Below are 18649 nucleotides of genomic sequence, written 5' to 3' on the forward strand. Positions count from 1 at the left end.
GCATGAAGTGGCGATAAGGTCTTAAAATATTTTGAGAAAGTCTTGAAAAAGTCTTAAAAAGGTATTGAAATTAACTTCAGGATTCCATGAATGGATCATACAGCCACACATATACAGCACAGACGACTCAGACAGATGAGTGGTTGCACAGGTTAATGTTTAAATAAAACTGAAGCAGGGATTGTTAATATAGAAGGGTGTGGCACAGGGGAAACACTGATGTCTCTCTTGCTCTCATACACAAATGGTTTAAGCAGCTATTCTTTTCAGGACTGTGTTGACTTTCATTCATTTTGGCAGCCGAAACTAAGTGGCATCCCTCACCACAATTCAAATCGTAGCCACAAACTTATCGAGTTCCTCGGAAGATTCTCATTAGGACCAGGTTTTGGTCTCAATGAGGACTACTGGTCCTGACAAGGTCAGTGTTTACGCCAGAAAAGGTCTGAAATAGGTAACAAATACAGACACACACACACAGAGAGAGAGAGAGAGAGAGAGAGAGAGAGAGAGAGAGAGAGAGAGAGAGAGAGAGAGAGAGAGAGAGAGAGAGAGAGAGAGAGAGAGAGAGAGATGTGGATGGATCACCTGCTTTCGATGAGATTGTTTGCTACATGATTCATTCATGCTTCACTGCTCAGTCTGCCATTATCTCACATCAGATATGTGCATGTGTGTGTGTGTGTGTGGGAGTGTGTGTGTGTGCATGCACGCGCGTGTGTGTATTTGTCCAGCCACTCACTACAGTGCACTGCTCAACATGGGACCTTTTAATTAAAGGAGATGTTTCATTATCAGCTCCATTAGTCAATGCCTGGCCAGTGTCAACACACACACACACACACACACACACTGACTGAGTTGTGTTTTCTTGGCTGGTGCAACATTTAACCTGATGCTCCATTTCAGGATGAGAGTGTAATTTATTATGCGTTGTAATGGGATGTGACCCCATTTCCAGTCAAATGAGCGAGGCACGAGCGAGGTGTCGTTATAAGTCAACGTGTCATCATTCTCACTGTAATGGATGTCACAGGCCACACTGATACTTTTCTGTGGCAGATGAAATCAAACCTCATGTACAGATGCACACAGGGAGATCGTGCCATGGCAGTATGGTCATTTATTTGCATTTATTTTGTCAGCGACAATACCTACTTGTCATTATGAAGTAGTTTAGTGAATCTCTCATGCTTTTTATGGCCAACGTTTCTAATCAAATTTAATCCAATATAATTCCCAAAATGCCATCATTTATAGCCCTTGATCGGCAAAGTTTTGCTTTTGAAATCTTTTTAAAAGATATTTGTTGTAGAGAAAAACTTAGGTGGGAGAGTTGTTGTTTTTCTTTTTGGTATTTGCTTTCAGCCGGTACATTGTGACAAAGGACTGTAAGAGAAAATCTACTATTTTTACAAAATCTGGATGTCAGGAGGAAGTAAATGGTTTTCTCTCATTGATGGCTCAGGAATGGCCAAATGATTTCTGTCTGTATTTTCTCTTTAAAGTGCCTGTCATCAGTGCAAGACTGGGTGGGTAAAGCATTCCCTTAAAATGAAACTGTAGTTTCAAAAAAAGAGAGATTTTTGTGCACCTTTCTGTGCTGAGAACCAGACAGAGATGCAGAGGCTCGCTAGTGAAAACATGGCTGCCAAGTGAAAAGAACATAGTTTATCTACTTAAAGGGACACTGTGTAGTATTTATGGGTTTATATGACCCTAAATCCACTTTTTTATACATATTATGTGCTCCTGCATTGTCTAGTTGCTGTATAATAGTTGTTGTTTCATTTTCGTAGTGTTTCAAAAAGTCATGTAAAATAACATGGTCGCGGGCCGCGGTTGCATAGCTACTGTTAGCAGCGAGACGCCATGTTTCTACCGGAGCCTGTAAGGACAAACGCGAGAGAACAAATCAAGCGTCTCTTTACTTGTAGCGGAAGTCCCGCCTCCTCTCTCTCCACTTCGTCTCCTACGGCCGCGGTAGCTCGCCCTCTCCCTCACCTCACGAACCTCATCTGCTGACACGGAGAAAGACGACGAGGACGACATTTGACCGGCTGAGGATACCGTAGTGCTCAGGGAAGGGTGGGGGTGAGCAGAGGAGCAGTTCTTTGTTGTAAATTTCAGCCTCTCCTCTAGATGGCACTATAAACTACGTACTTCACCTTTAACAATGCAAAATCATAAAAATGAAGTCCATGCTATCGTACGAATATGTATGTTTGCCACTGTATCTCTCCATTAGACAACCTTTTCTGGGTGGAAACTGAAGTTTTTGTAAAACTACTCACTTTTCCTGACCAAAAGTTAGGAGTTGGTGATCCATTGCTGCTTCCAGAAAATGTGTTAAATCCTTTGTTCAGATTTACCTCACTGACATAATCTACAAAACGAGGAAGCAGAAGACCAGAGGCTTCTGTGTTAGCTCAAAATGCTGCTTTTGGTGCAGGGAGTGTGAGAGTGCCTTTTCTGACTGGAAACTGAAGTGTGTAAACCTGAGGCATAACATTCACTATATGCACAGAAGTATTTGGCTACACCTGTTGCTTATTGAATTGAGGCTATTTTTCAGGCTTTGGGCTCGGCCCCTTATTTAACATGAAGGGCAACCTTAACGCAGATTGCGGAAGACCCTTTTCTATTCCCACATGATTGTGTCCCAGTACACAAAGCAAGGACAATAAAGACATGGTTTGACGTATTTGTTGTGGAAGAACTTAAAGCGCACCTAGACCGGAAGTTCCAATTAACGCTGTTTTTTTAGTGTTTAGTGTTTACGAAGCCCTGAAGGTTCTAAACAAACAGTTCAGCCACTGCTGAGAACGCTGTGTTTTATTGTAATCTCGGGCTCAGTGAGAACCAGGTTTTCTGGTCCGGTTACATAAACAGCGGTTCTCCGGAACAGCAGATCGTCCTGCACATCCGTTTGCATTGAACCGCAGAAGAAGAATAACGTCCGTTGTGGAGGTGTTTCACGAGCGACAGTGTCTTCTGACTGCGGCGGGAGTTGTGACGAAGCTATTTTTAAACATTGTTAAAACAATGTTTTGATAATGAGTAGCAGTGCATCCACCGTTCCAGAGGGAGGAGCTGCGTTCTAAGAGCTGGTGTGCTAATTATGTCACTTCTGGGTACTGGCCAATCACAAGACAGTTGGGAAGGCTCTACGCTGGCTGGCCAATCACAACACAGTTCTGTCTTCTGGGGGTGAGATTTCAGTCTGAAATGTCACGGCTGAGACGAGCGTCAGTGAGAGGAGATTTTGATCGGCTCGTTTGCAGAAAATAGCAGGTTTTTGACCATAAAAACAAGTTAATGTATGTAAGTAGACCTCCATAACTAACATATATGTGCAACAGGACCACTCTATGGGAGCTTGAAATGCATAAATACAGAATGAATGGGCACAAATTGACATAGAAACACTTAAAAATCTTGAGAAAAGTCTTCCAAGAAGTATGATAGAAAAAAAAGGGGGGGTAACTCCATATTGAAGTCCTGTATATGTAATTGAATGGTTGGTGTACTGTCAGGTGTCCCACTTAAGCAGGTGTAGAACACGAACACACATATCATGAACGTGCAGAGCACAGGTTGTCTTTAACAAGACATGATGATGTTTTGAGCTTTATTGGAACATACTGTGCTTCCCACTCGCACTCACTCAGGATTTCCCCAGAGCAGCCAGCTGCAGGTGTTTGTTTTGCTCATGAGCTATCTGGCAGTACTTACTGAGAGAGAGAGAGAGAGAGAGAGAGAGAGAGAGATGATTTCCTATTCATTGACAATAAGCTTCTGGTACCAGGTGTTTACTTTTACACATCCAATTTGATGACTTAACTATTTATTTATATTTTTAAGACTGTTTCTTCTGTCCAGTGACTTGGCCAGGGAGTTTGGTTGACTGGATGCCTTATGGTGTCAGACAGATTTGCTCTGCACAGGCGTGAGTCATCTTATTTGGTATTTACAGATGTGAGGCCACAGGACCAAACAGGGGGAGGGGGCAAAACAGACAGGTGATAGAGAGAGAGAAAAGAAGACAAAAAGCAGTTTACAAGCTTAGTGATTTAAAAAAAATAAATACATCCAATCTTAAAAGGGAGGAGAAAAAAAAACAGCGATAAAGAAAATGGAAACCTTGTACAACCAGTGGAGGATGGAGTCATTCATTAAGGAATTTATTTTGTGTGTGTGTGGTGTGTGTGTTGTCACATGCATGTGTATGTTGTAAGTGATTTCAGGAGGGGTTCAAATCAACATTATCCATCACTCTTAAAGAACATGTGGAATTTCTGTCACAGAGTCACTTTTTCTTCGACACACAAACTCCACTAGAGCTGCAACTTAACGATTCTTTTGGTAATCGATTTATCTGTCGATTATTTTCTCGATGAATCGTTTAGTTCATAAAATGTCAGAACATTTTAAAAAACGTTGATCAATGTTTGTCAAACCTGGAAATGACGATGTTCTCGAATGTCTTTTTTTGTCCACAAACCAAAATGATTCAGTTTTAATGATTTCTTTGTTTTGTGGCGCAAAGAAACCAAGAAAATATTCACATTTAAGAAGCTGAAACAATCAGAAATCTTGTTTTAAACATGAAAAAAGCTTCAAACAGATTATTGATTATCAAAATAGTTGGCGATTAATTTAGTAATTGATTCATCGATTAAATCGTTTCAGCTCTAAACTCCACACTGAAATGTTTCCCCCTTCACTTTTAACGGCATTTGGCTTTATGCCCGACACTGACTGTGATCAGTGTCAAACTGATGATTTATTAATAATTGTTCTATGAGAACAACAAGTGGAGGCTGCACAGAGTCTCTGCCATGACTGAAATGATGGCCCTGGAAGAGGCACACTGATTGATATGATGAGGAAACAATTAGCCAGGAGGAAGATTAGTGGAGCCTCTCTTACCATGCTAAGCACCACTTGTGTGTGTGTGTGTGTGTGTGTGTGTTCAGAGATCCGAACAGATGCAGTTCAAGATGTTTACATTTAAGTTGGAGTTTTGTATGTAGGATTTATCAAAGTGTATGCTGTGGCACTTTAAGTTCCCTGATATGCCTTATAAACACATAAAACTGCATGACCAGCTTCCTCTTCCTGACTCTTAGTCCTCTTTGTTTGTTTTCCTGTAGATGAAAGAGAAGACGTCCAGAAGAAGACTTTCACAAAATGGGTAAACTCACAGTTGGCTAAGGTAAGACACTTTACTACCACAGTATCTAACTAGGCCCTCAGCCTCTTGATTATGTGATCACTTCCTCTCAACCATACTATATGTATGTGATCCTGTGATCCACCATCAATGCATAACTTTATCTGTGAAAAATGCTAATATAATATTCATTATATTTCCTTTTTTAGTCTCTCGGAGACTGACACTTTTAGGCTTTTATACAGCTTAGATTCAGATCTACTCACACTCATGAACTTGTTTCTATATCTTAGTGAGGACACATCACAGACATAATGCATTTCTTATCCCCTTAACCTAAAGTTTGCACCACAATTTAGTGCCTAACCCAAACCTAAACCTAATTCCAACAATTAAACCAGGTCTTAACCCTGAAATGCCACTTTGAAGTCGTGGGCAGACAAACATGTCCCCTCAAAGATAGATTTGTATGTTTTTGGACCTCACAAAGATATAATATAAGTGTGCACACACACACACACACACACACACACAGGCAGGCAAAAAGGTTATTCGCCACATTCCCATGCACTCTCTGGAGAGTCAGCTGAGTAAAGCTGAGATAAAGGAAAAGCCGAGGGCAGGATATGTTTCCCTTCTGTGTGCCATAGTCAGGATTGTTTTAGGAAAATTTAAGTGATTTTTTTTTGGGGGGGTGGCAAGGGGCGGTGCACATTGTTATGTGTCCTTTCTTCTTGCTTCATGATTGTTGTCTGGTGCACTTTGTTGTCCCATAACTCAGTTAGTTGCTCTCTTCCCACAGGGACTGAATCACTTGTTTTAAATTGAACTCTAATTACATTTCAGTGTTTATTTGTGGTGTGTGTGTGTGTGTGTGTGTGTGTGTGTGTGTGTGTGTGTGTGTGTGTGTGTGTGTGTGTGTGTGTGTGTGTGTGTGTGTGTGTGTGTGTGTGTGTGTGTGTGTGTGTGTGTGTGTGTGTGTGTGTGTGTGTGTGTGTGTGTGTGTTCCTTACGTGCCAACACATCACTCCCATTCCCATTTTCAAAGTTGATTGCAAGGTTGTAAGAGGTGTGCCGTTGCCATGGTGAAAGAGACTAAAGTGAGTGTGTGTGTGCGTATACAATGTGTGTATGTTTCTTCTCATTTGAGTGAGTGTAAAGCTGGTGAAAAGTCTAATCTCAGCCACATTATTATAGACAGGAGAAGGACACAGGCTTGAGATGTTCCTCTTCTCAATTTTCTTGTCTTTACTTAGTCTTTTCAGCTTTCCTCTGTTCCCATTCTGCAGCTTCCTCCCTTGATTTTCTTCTTCTACCCATTTTGCTCATCTCCTTTCCTTGTTTCCTATCCTCTCTTCCCTTTCCCTCATCTCTTCTTCATCTGAATCTTCTCACTTTCCACTCGTCTCCTTTTGCTCTCACCTGTGTGCCTCCCCCTCCCATTCTTCCCTCTCTCCCATCCTCTCCTCTCATCCCCTGACTTCCTACCCTTCCTTACTATCTTTCCTGATTACCTTATAGTTTTATGCCCTTGCTTTACTCTCCTTGTTTCCTATCCTCTCTTCCCTGTCTTCTTCCCCCCACAAACCCTTTCCTTTCCAGCTGTCTAAGGATGACGGTTGGGTAGATAGTTAGAAAAAGATGGGAGACAAGAAAGAGAGCGCTCTCCTCATCCATCCAAACTCACCAAAGCATAATGAGTACCTTACCTTAGATAGATGAGTCTGTCTCTCTCACACACACACACACACACACACACACACACACACACACACACACACACACACACACACACACACACACACACACACACACACACACGCCTTAGGAAGCTAAACTTTAGTGAGCCAGCAGATGGAAGAAAGTGAGATTATAGGAGGAAAGAAAATGAAAAGAGAGGGGGAAAACAGATATGAAAAACGAATGGAGCAGTGAGGAGGGAGAAAATGAAAATGAGTGAGATGCAAACAAAAGTTCAGATGAGGATAGGAAGGCAGAGCAAACATGTTGTGGCAGGAAATGAAGGTACGTTAATGACAAGTGAAAGAAATATGGGACAAGGAAGTGAGGAGACTGACTTCACTGTGATTTGTTACTTAGCAAACCATAAAAAGAATATTTTCAGAAATATATACGATTATCTTTCACCAGGACAGGAAATAAAGTTGTTTTTGTTTACCAACCACAGATGCTACTTTATTCAGAGTGTCATGTGTAATCTACTTTTCCCCGACATTTCCATTTTTATTAAACCTACATTTCACACAAAGGCACATTGCTGTGTCTTCAGGCATCGGGGATAGTTCAGGTTTTTTGAAGTGTGGTTGTATGAAACACACTGATATGCCGTCACTACCGTCGGGGACAGGGAAGGATAAGCTCATCACTTTTTCCACACTGGACTGGCTTTTCCAACTGGAACGTGAAGTTTGTGTTGCTTTGTAAAACGCTCACTTCCATCAGTAGCTTCAAATGTGTCATTTTGTGACTTCAGTGTTCAACAGTACAGCAGGAGCACACATGTCCCCGTGTTGCTTCAGTTTCCAGTCAGTAAAGGCAGTCTAACAGGAAGATAAAGCTGCTAATATAGTCTTACAGCAACAGTGTGGAACTTATGTCGCCCCATGAGGAATTCTGAGTAATTACCAAAACACTTCTCTGTGGAGTATGTCTCTGTGATCCTGCACTTGCAATGAGCATTTGTCCCCGTCAAACTGCTGATCTTACATGTTTTTTTGGCAACAGAATCAACTTTTGAAGCATTCAGCACTCTTGCTTTACACCGGCTATGTACAGTAGTTCAGTACACCACATACTGAAAAACACAAAGAAAGTCATGTGAAGCTGATGGGCTTAATCAACATCATCTGAACTAATTTTGCAATGTCTTTAAAAGTTACCCACTTGACTTAAAGGTGAAGTAATTCGTTTATAGTGCCATCTAGAGGAGAGGCTGAAATTTACAACAAAGAACTGCTCCTCTGCTCACCCCCTCCCTTCCCTGAGCCCTACGGTGTCCTCAGCTGGTCAAATGTCGTCCTCGTCGTCTTTCTCCGTGTCAGCAGATGAGGTTCGTGAGGTGAGGGAGAGGGCGAGCTACCACGGCCGTAGCAGACGAAGCGGAGAGAGTGGAGGCGGGACTTCCGCTACAAGTAAAGTGACGCTTGATTTGTTCTCTCGCGTTTGTCCTTACAGGCTCCCGTAGAAACATGGTGTCTCGCTGCTAACAGTGGCTATGCAACCACGGCCCGCGACCATGTTATTTTACATGACTTTTTGAAACACTACGAAAATGAAACAAAGACTATTATTCAGCGACTAGACTAGGCATTATATTTGAAGGCGCCTTTCAAGACACTCAAGGTCGCCGTACAACAACAAATAATAACAACAAAAGGTAACAGCAACAGGTAGTGCCTGTTTTACGACAACAAGACAGGTTATTGTTTAACTGAAACCCTCTTACAAACCCTTTGTCAAGTGGCCAAAATCAGTTTCCTGTCATGTTCCTGTTGCGGAGATTTGATAATTTAGTGAGTCGACCAAAGATGGAGTTTACTGGAGTCAGAGATGAGCTAAGTTGAAAAGCTTTATTGGAAGCAACTCAGATGTGAGGAGAACTGAGACAATCATAAAACAAGTATGTTAACAGTTGGGCATCCTCTGTCAGTCTGCCTGTGAGTCCCAGAGTTAGGATATTTAAAGGTGTTACATGGAACTGCCCTTTGGGAGGACTGCTTAATATCGTTGTCAGTAGGGCTGTAAAGTCAAAGTCGACTGGTCGACTAATTGGTCGACACGCTCTGGCTCGACCAAAATTGTGAATGGTCGACTAAATTATTATTTTTTTTTATGGTGAATTTCATTAGGAGGAAAGTACCACATGCTAATAGGTTGTTTTTTTTACAGCACCCGTGCTTCACAGGTAACCGCCTGTCTTCAGAGAACACCCCCCTTGTTTTCCACTACTTTGGTTTAGTCCAGCCCAGTGGGTTGTTGTCGCTCCGTGGCTCATGAGCGACAGACAGATTAGCGTTGCCATTAATTAGACGTGAATTTTGAGCTTTTCATGTTAGGCTACAGTCAGTCCTCCTGTCACATCCATGTCAAAGACATCAGCAGTGTGGCAGCATTTTTCAAAAGTAGATGACGGTAAAAAAGTGGAATGCAGACTTTGCAAGCAACAGTTTGCTTTTCACAGCTCTACTACAAACATGACATATCACAAACCAAGAGTTTCTTTGGTTGATTACAGCCCTAGTTGTCAGTCATCTGCCCCAGTCCAGTCAGGCTCACCGAAAATATGACGAGACGAATTCTGTAGACAACAGATTGGTACCAGTGCTACAACAAGGCTGCTGTGATTAGGTAGTTGCGGCAGGCAACGTCCTGAATTGTTTCGACTTGTGCTTAGGAATGGGAGCTGATAACTTTAGGGAAGGCCGAATAATGTTTTTCCCTTACAGTTCCCAATGACAGCCATGTTTCCTGTGCGACTGAGCCTCCATCTCTCAGGCTGGAGATACACACAGCGCAGTCCTAGCTGACTCTGTGTCAGAACCTCAACCTGAACTATCAGTGTTAAAGCAGCCTGACTAATAAGATCAGAAGGAAATCTAATTCCAACAGGATTACAGGGACAAAAGTATTCATGTGACACTTTGCTTTAAAGGATAATTGTCAAGCTTTCCTGAGTCCACGCCAGCTTTCAAACAAGAATTAGTGTTAGTTAGGATTCATTTACTACAATTAAAGCATCTAATGATACAGTCTATTTGATTGTGACAGGGCTGTGAAATAAATCAACATAACTTGCTGTAAACAAGCTCTTGTTCCTCAGAATCTGCAACCCTCGGGCTCATCCATGTATCCAGGGTGGATCATTTGCTCTGGTGATTCATGTCAACACAAACTAAGTACACAATAATACAGGCCACTAGCATCAGCTTGTGGTGACTTTAAATCTAAATGCAAATTTAAGTTGCACTGTGTGGAGTAAGGTTGGGCCGGATTATGCAATCATGACATTCACCCACGAGCTGAGACAAATACTTTAGTAACTGTAAACAGAATCATCAGATAATGCTTTAAACACCCAGTGAAGTCATCCATAAGAATCTGAACTGTTCTGTGGCCTGTTAATCCAGATTTATATTGGACGACACCAGTTATCAGTCACAATGATGTCCACTCATAGTGCTATACTTTGTCTATATTTACTTCTATATGGGAACATAATTTACTAAATTAACATCATGTTCTATTTGAAGAAGAGCTGAAACTAGAAATTGAACCCTTTAACTTCTCAGAAAAAACGTTTACCAAGGTTATAAATCAATTGAGAATTAGAAGTTAATTTTCTCTTGGACTTCTATTAAAGCTGACATCTTTTCACAACCAGCGGAGTCAAATAAAAGTGGCAAACAGCACAAGTGTCTGCACACCAGTCGTGTTCCCAAAAACTCTTTATTACTGACCATATTAAGGGCCCCAGTTCTTGGCCTTCATTTTTCACCTGGATGAATTCATTGTATTTTTATTTATTTATTTTCCTGTGCGGGAAAAACCAATCAGAAAATATGAACAAGAAATGCAGAAAATACTCTAGAGGCTTGCAAACTGACATTTTCCAAATAGCATATTGCAATAAATTACACAAGTAAACAATCAATTTGACAGTCATACACGCCAAAAGATACTTTATGCAAATATACTGGAATGAGAACATTACTGTGTATACAAGAGACAATGGAACCTATATTATGAAATTGAACCAGCTTAATACTATTATAACATTTTTTCAAAACTGCTGTGAAGACAATTCTATATCACATGACAGTACACGGAGTGTTGGAAAGAAACTGTGTGTCACTCAGTAATGATCAAAACAGAGTTGTCCATGGTGGTTGTATTGTGAAGCACAAATAAGCTGTAAGTGAAATGTTACTGTGAGGTTTTGCCTAGTTACTGCTTCTTTCCTTCTACTGTGGATTTGTTAATACTGTACATTCAAGATAAAAGCCTTTTCAGCAATTAGGCATCACAGTTGTTTTTGGTGGGCGGGCAAAAGCACTATATATGATAATAATGTTGTGTTTGTGTCAGCTCTGCATACGATTGTTTCTCTCCTGTAAAATACATTCCGAACAAAGCGAAAACGTCTCCATTTCCTGGTCATGGATGTTGTGTAAATGAACAGTTTACAAACGATTGTTTCCAGTTATCTCATAAAAGCACATATTAAATAACCAGATGGTGCAGAGGATTGCGAAATATTTAATGCACTACAGCTTAAAATTATGTCAACTCTAATGTCTGCAAGCAGACTTTAATTAACGAACAATGTCCTTGAGTGGAAAATCCCTGTGTGTGTGTGTGTGTGTGTGTGTGTGTGTGTGTTTCTCTTGCTGTGTGTTACTAATTAATGCACACTTGTAGCTCACAGAGGGAGAATCAGAGATATGAATTAAATAGATACATTTCACAGCCTGTGACAGCGCTGAGAGCATTATGCAGCGCAGATTATTCTCTTTGACAACATGTGAGAGGAAACTGTACAGCTGTTCTGTGTCATTCCCTTGGTTAGGTGTCTACTTCTTAATATGTGGCCCGCCATGGCAAAAGTAGCAACAAGTCGGAGCCCAGTGCAAACCGAGTAAACATTTTAACATTTTTAATTATGCAAGTTGAAGTTTCGATGAAGCCACTAATCTTCAAATCACAGTATTGTGGGTCTTAAAACCATAAACTTTTTTTTGTGATCAAATTTTTATTTTATTTTCCAGACTTAGAAAAAGGCAGTACATAACGATACAAAACACGAAGACAGAAATAAGAATGAAAACATGCCAACACAGAACCACAACTGTAAAAACTAAATTATAATAAAAGGGTAAGGTCAGCAAAATTAAAACCATAAACTTTGTATTTGAATTATGGTTGTTTGATCGCTGTGAATTGATTCCTAGTTAGTGTGTAGTGATATCACATTTGGCCAATCAGCTGCTCACAGAGGAAACACATGGCTACTTGATTTGCAGCAGCAGCAACTGCTGCGGCTCCTCGCTGCTACTGTGCTTTGAGAAGCTGTTTGTTCACCTTTGTGACTGAAGATGGACAAGGACAAATGCAGAAGAACTATTGTGTCTGTTACAACACAGATCTTTGGCTGTACTTCGTAACGAAGACATCTGGTCATACCGCGCCAATCTTACTTCTGCTGGGCGAGTGGACTTTATGCTAACACATTAGCATTTAAGCTAGCAGACTTTGTGCTTTTAACACAGTAGTTATTCCTGAGATGACGACATGATGCCAACGATGAAAATAAAGCACCCAAACCTCTTATTAACCTTCTGTCTTCTTATGGGGTGAGTTTTCGTTAACGTCGTTAATCCACGTTATGTTTGTGTTCATTCGAAGTCACATACAGGGATTAAACAATGTTTTTTCATACTAGACACTGTCTTTTAATAATCCACTGTGTGTTTCAGAACGTTATGTGGCTACATTGTTATTAGCTAGCTCCGTATTGTTGTTTTAAAATGAAAACGCACAGCTTTGTGCATGAAGTATTAACTGTTGTTTACCTCTGGTATAAGTGTACAATCACATGCTGGATTAGAAGAACAGCAACTAGTTCAGCTCAAAATAGTCATTAAACCCACCTTAGTCATGATCCTGTGTGTCCAGTGTGAAACTTTAAGGCGGATATACTGGCAGAAATTGAATATACTACCCATAAGTATGTTTGTTTTAGTGTATATTTGTTTTAAAATAAATTTTCGCTTGGTTTTTGTAGCCCGCGAATAAGCCTTTTGTACGTATTTTAGTTAATGGCCTTGCTTTTAAGAGGCTGTCTTTGTCAATTAGTTAATTCTGTGGGGAGCACTACAGGGTTCTGAACTCAGGTCACCAGGAGGCTGCTAGGTGTTGGTGATGTGAAAAAAGTCCAACATTTTGTGAAAAAAAAGGTTCAGGGTGGGTGATATGAGCTCAAAACTATATCACGATATTCCAAAAATACTCCATCCATTTTCTACCGCACAGGGGGCGCTGTGCCAATCTCAGCTGACATAGGGAGATAGGCGGGATACATCCTGGACATCAGTCTATCACAGGGACACATTTTGTGAGAAACAACCATCCACTATCATTTATGGTCAATTTAGAGTGTTCAATTTACTTAATCCCCGAATACGGGTGTTTTTTGGACTGTGGGAGGAAACCGGAGAACCCAGACAAAACCCACACACACAGGGAGAACATGCAAAGCCCTTCTTCCAACTGGGTTGTAAACTCGGGTCTTCTTGTTGCAAAGACAAGAGTGCTAACCGATATACTAACCGTGTGGCCCTGCAAAAATAATATATATTTTGAAATATAGTATATAGATAAGAGAGAATAGATGCACCTTGTACACATCATACATAAGAAACCTAGGGCAATCTCCATACTCTTTTGACTCTTTATTTTTTTATTGTTATATTCTTCACAGTGTAGGAAGATGTTACCAATGCTGAAATCGTGATATTTAAAGTGAAGCGATTATGGACAGAATAGCGATTAGTAGAATAGCCAATAGGAGGCGCCCTCTCTCTCTAAACAAAGACTGTAGAGGAGGTACAGATCACTTGATTTGTATGTTACAATGAAGAGTTATAATGGAGTCATTTATCGATATCCACAAATATGTTACTGGGGTAGGGAAAAACATAGATTAGATGCATTCAGACGTGGACAGTTCTGAATCAATTCACAAATGTCCAAATTCTGATTGTTTAAATGTTGCGTGACAATGATGCTGAGCTGTTAAACCTATTGCACAAAAAAGCATGATTCAGATTACATTTGGTCCCTTAAACCTAAAATGACACTTAAATGAGATTCAAGATTTTACTTCTTTACAATGCAGTTGTAACTTTCCAACTTTCTATATTCAAAAGACCGATTGAAAGTGGATAAAGATGCACCAGTTCAAGATTCATCGATCATCGTTTCATAATCGAATCATGGCCCCTGAATCGTAATCGAATCGTGAGGCACCTAGAGATTCACACCCCTTTATATGCATGCAGAAAACACATTGGTGCTTTTGCGGGAGAGGAAGTGTTTCACACTGAATAGAGAAAGGAAGTTACTTTGGGAACAAAAGCTGCTGACAAAGGACAGATGAGTGAACACAACCTGCAGGCACCTGTTTGAGGAAGGTTTATTGCTGTTGTGCAGACTGAGCCTATAAGATACAGTTTAGCTTAATTTAGCTCACTGATAAATGAAGGAGCTTCTCTCCCTGTCCTTCTTCTTTTGTCACTCTAAGTGGCTATTAAAGGACACAACCAGCTGGCACAGTGAAACATGACTCTGTTAAATCTCCTTCAGTTGCCTTTTATTATAAAAACCAGCAGTAGTTTCTTTGCCGTGAATTCGATTTCCTCAAATTTCCAGTCAAAAATATTTTTGTCCGCATTGTATTAAAGGTTCAATATGCAATAATTGAGGGAGTAGAGATATATAATTAATAAAGAAATTGAATATTTATCAATATACTGAACAGATGGGTTTGGTTTTATGACTTTTGAGCTTCTTAAATGTGAATATTTTCTTGTTGCTTTGCTCCACAAAACATAGAAATCATGCATTTTCTAGGTTTGGGAAACACTGATCAACACTTTCTGACATTTCATGGACCAATCCATTAACAGATAATCAACGGATTAATGGATTTTGAAAATAATCATTCAGTCACTACTATCTTAATCTTGAGTTTGTCTTCATTACTTCATACAGGGCATTTTGAAATTCGAGCAATTAGAAAAGAGAGTTGACAGTTCGTGTTAATGCTGTCACATTGGCCACCAAATCAAAGGCTCAATAACAGGTATTATTTGCTTCCTGATATCTTGTGAGGCACAATGTTGTGTATTCCACCCGTAAAGAAACACACTCAGCATCTCTACATTAGTTTACCTCGCATAATCCATAATTGGAATGGCCAATAAGACAGAGTGAAATCATAAAACACATGACATCTTAATTATGTTTTGCCTCAGAGACCTCCAATGCTGAATTGCCTCATGCAGGTATGATGTCTCAATTATATTGTGACGATAAACTATAATTCAATGTTCTGTTAATTGAATCAGATATGGAGAGTGGACCTGCTCTAACCAGGCTGCACACAATGGTCCTTAATAATAAAACTGCACTGTGCATAATGTTGTGATTCTTCACTATAACTGTAACACTATGACTTAGATAACTGTCAGTCAAACGAGTGACGTCTCCTCAACAAGAACAGATATCAGTAGTCATTCCCCTGCCAAGGCATTATCATTTAACATGTCACTTTGACTGTGCAAACATGTCTAGAATAAAGATAAATGTTTGGTAGGTGGATTTAAGGAAATTCAATTTCTGTGGAGCGATTCGTTTCACTCAGCTGTTTACTCAGTGTCTCCTGTCCTCATATCACTTGCGCAAGTTTCCTCTCATCTTTTCATCTTTCGTCACTGTGATTTAAAGTTACAGTCACCCATGAGGACCTGTTAGAAAAATTCAATTACTGTGGTTGGCATGTTATAACAGCTCTGGGGGTTATTTTCTGTAGGGGTTCTCGTGCATGTTGGTAGGTGGTTATTCTACCTGACATGATGAGACGGAGTGAAAAACTGTTCTTACCGATTTTTGACAAAAATTGCTCATGTGTAATGACTTGATGAAATGTGTTACATAATGCTTTCAGGGTTAAATGTTGTCAGAAGTTGCACTCTGCTTCTATAGCTCTGTGGTTATATGTGAGTCAACCGGAGGTGCGTTAATTCCTGGTTTCTACTGAAACTTAGTATCTATCAGTCTGGAATTCATCTCCATTTATGTAAAAAAAAAAAAATATATATTTTGAGTTGGATTTTGAGCTGGCCAAACTCACATTTTGCCACAGGAGGTTTCCAATTAAAACAAAAACAAAAACAAAAAGTAGCTAAGAGGCAATGGCTCCTTTGTACAGCTGGCAGTTTGACATACTGTGCATTAGCGGAATAAACACAACGATGACTGTGTTCAGTTCATTGCCACTGTGAACCAGCATGCACTCTGAAATTGAGGAAGCTAAACGGAACTCATCCATCATTCATTTGATTATTTACGACTGTGATTTTCCTATCGTGACCTTTCAAAATGGCCGCTTCGCAAAGAGCCCTTTGTGCTCTTTGTGCTTGGTGCTGTTGGTTAAATATAATTTCACCAAAAGAAAAAATGTTAAATAAATAGAGGGACGTTCATTATTACGTTCATACTGCATTTGTATATTTCAGCTTGAAGCTGTAGTGCATAACCTTTAAATATAAACACATCTGATAGAGTCCAACCATATTCAAATGAGTTCACACAATTCTAATCAAGTCAACAGCAACACTGAGTTCAGCAGTTAAGAGGGGTAAATGCTTATTTTCCCCACCCGCCCGTGTGCTACTGCTGTATAAAAGCAAACACTCCCTCAGTCAGATCTGATATTGGTTGACAGAGCCTGTTTTCAGATGAAGGACACAGCATACAAATTAGATTAGTTTAGATGAAATGTTATTGCCCCCACAGCGGGGAAATTCACTTGTTAAAGCAGGTCACAAAAATGTAGTAAAGTGCAAACATACACGTTTATAATACAATACAGGCTATATCCATAATATACATTAAGAAGAAGATTTTTCAGTTATGGTAATGCATGATAAGGAACGTAAAGGCTAACATAATACAAACATTATGGCTGACAGTCACAACAGCTAGCTACGCTACTGCTAATGTAACATTTCATAATTGTGTTGTGCCTAATGAGGTTGCACAGTGTTTGTATTGTTAGCCCCATGCTAATGCTAATGGTGTGCCCACGTATTGGTGAATGAACACCAACTTCGTCGTTTCAGTATAACACCATGTTCTGCGGTGAAACGTGTGAAAATGTCTCACCCACCGTGAGGACAGCCTCTTCACTCTCCCCTCCCTGCTCCAGACAGCGCAGCTGCTGCTGATGAGCCGCTGCCTGCCTGGTGTAGCAAGATAAATCAGCGAAAATTAAAATTCCTCCAAAAAATTTGAAAATCAAGGATGCACACCATCAGGCCATTCTCAACCCATCCAAAGTCTTAGGGTGATCTGATTAACGGTCAGCGAGAGATGGCTGTCACATACAGACAGACGCAACTTGCTTTATAGCTAGATGACGGTATGTGTGGGAGCTATTGCACAGTCCCATCCTTAGAGAAGGAAATGACTAGAGAACCTATTGAGTTTTACAGTCTTACTGCTGTGGGAATGAAAGATCTGTGGTAGGGGGCGTCCATAAATTATGGAAAGGAATGAAAACCTCAGGTAATATCATGACTGTCGATTGATTTTAGAAAGTCTCTCTTATGGACATTGTATTATCACAATGAAGCACCGGTTGGCAGAACTGAACCCTGATACTGAAACACACATTTACTGTACATGCATACATTTGGACATAATACGTGCAGCAGTTCTTTGGCTGCCGAGCTGACTGAGGCTGAGGCCCAGGCTGAGTGTGGGTGACGGTTGTCAGGACACCACCAAAAAGCAGCAGCTCTACTTTTACCCAAGCTGTAATCTGCACTCGCACTGATCGTCAAGTGCACTGAATCCTTGCCTGCAGAAATGATGAACAATCACTTTCACGTGCAAGTGGAGAAGATATGGGTGAGATCGTCTTTGCTGTCTGCACAGACTGGATGTTGTAATTGCTGATTTACATATCTCTAGTGTATAGATTTAATGTGTGACAATGAAAGCCACATTTCCATGTGTCCCATCATCATTTTCCAAACCCTCCAAACAGAGTGAATCATTATTGTGTATCCGAAGAGAAGTCTTTTTTTAGAAAACACTGAAACACACACACACACACACAGACGAAATGAGTCAGCAGGTTTTGGCATTCTGGCCACATATTGTTAGACGTCATACGACCGTCTCTGTGCTAAAAAGTAAAGAAGAAGGTGTCTGTTCGTTTGTTTGGAGTATTTACCCTCTGTGTTTGTGTAAACCCACATATGTGCTTGTGTGAGTGTGTGTTTGTGGCACCAAATCCCCATTTTGTTGTGGGATAAAATCAGGACTGAGCATGCCTATGACTTCACACTTTAGTTGGCACATGGACAGACTGCCCCCTCATTACCTCAAAAAACTACACTCTGTGAGTGTGTTCACATCATCAAAAGAGGGGATTACCCCCCCCCCCCCCCCCAGCAAATTGTTGTTTTGACACCTCACTTTTTGTGAGCAAGAAAAAACATGTTAATTAGGACCGGGGAAAAATATGACTTCAATATGATATGCTGTGACCACATGGGACCAAATCCACAAATAAAGCCATTGTGTGTGTGATGTGTAAACAGACATTGGTAATTGGTGATATCTTTGTAAATGAACAGCCTTTCCCAAAAGTTTACTCCCATCTGT

General features: G+C 40.4%; 1 protein-coding gene across 6 annotated transcripts in view; it reads left to right on the forward strand.

Annotated features, from left to right (window-relative positions):
* dmd (dystrophin) overlaps positions 1 to 18649 on the forward strand; it is a 304958-nt gene that overhangs the window by 97623 nt on the left and 188686 nt on the right. For all 6 annotated transcript variants that reach the window (XM_083892996.1, XM_083892990.1, XM_083892991.1 and 3 more), the window contains exon 2: positions 5157 to 5218. In XM_083892996.1, the coding sequence (XP_083749122.1) occupies positions 5157 to 5218 (62 nt within the window). The remainder of the gene's footprint in view (positions 1 to 5156; positions 5219 to 18649) is intronic.

This window comes from Microchirus variegatus (genome assembly GCF_963457635.1).
Source record: "Microchirus variegatus genome assembly, chromosome: 1".
Lineage (NCBI taxonomy): Eukaryota > Metazoa > Chordata > Actinopteri > Pleuronectiformes > Soleidae > Microchirus > Microchirus variegatus.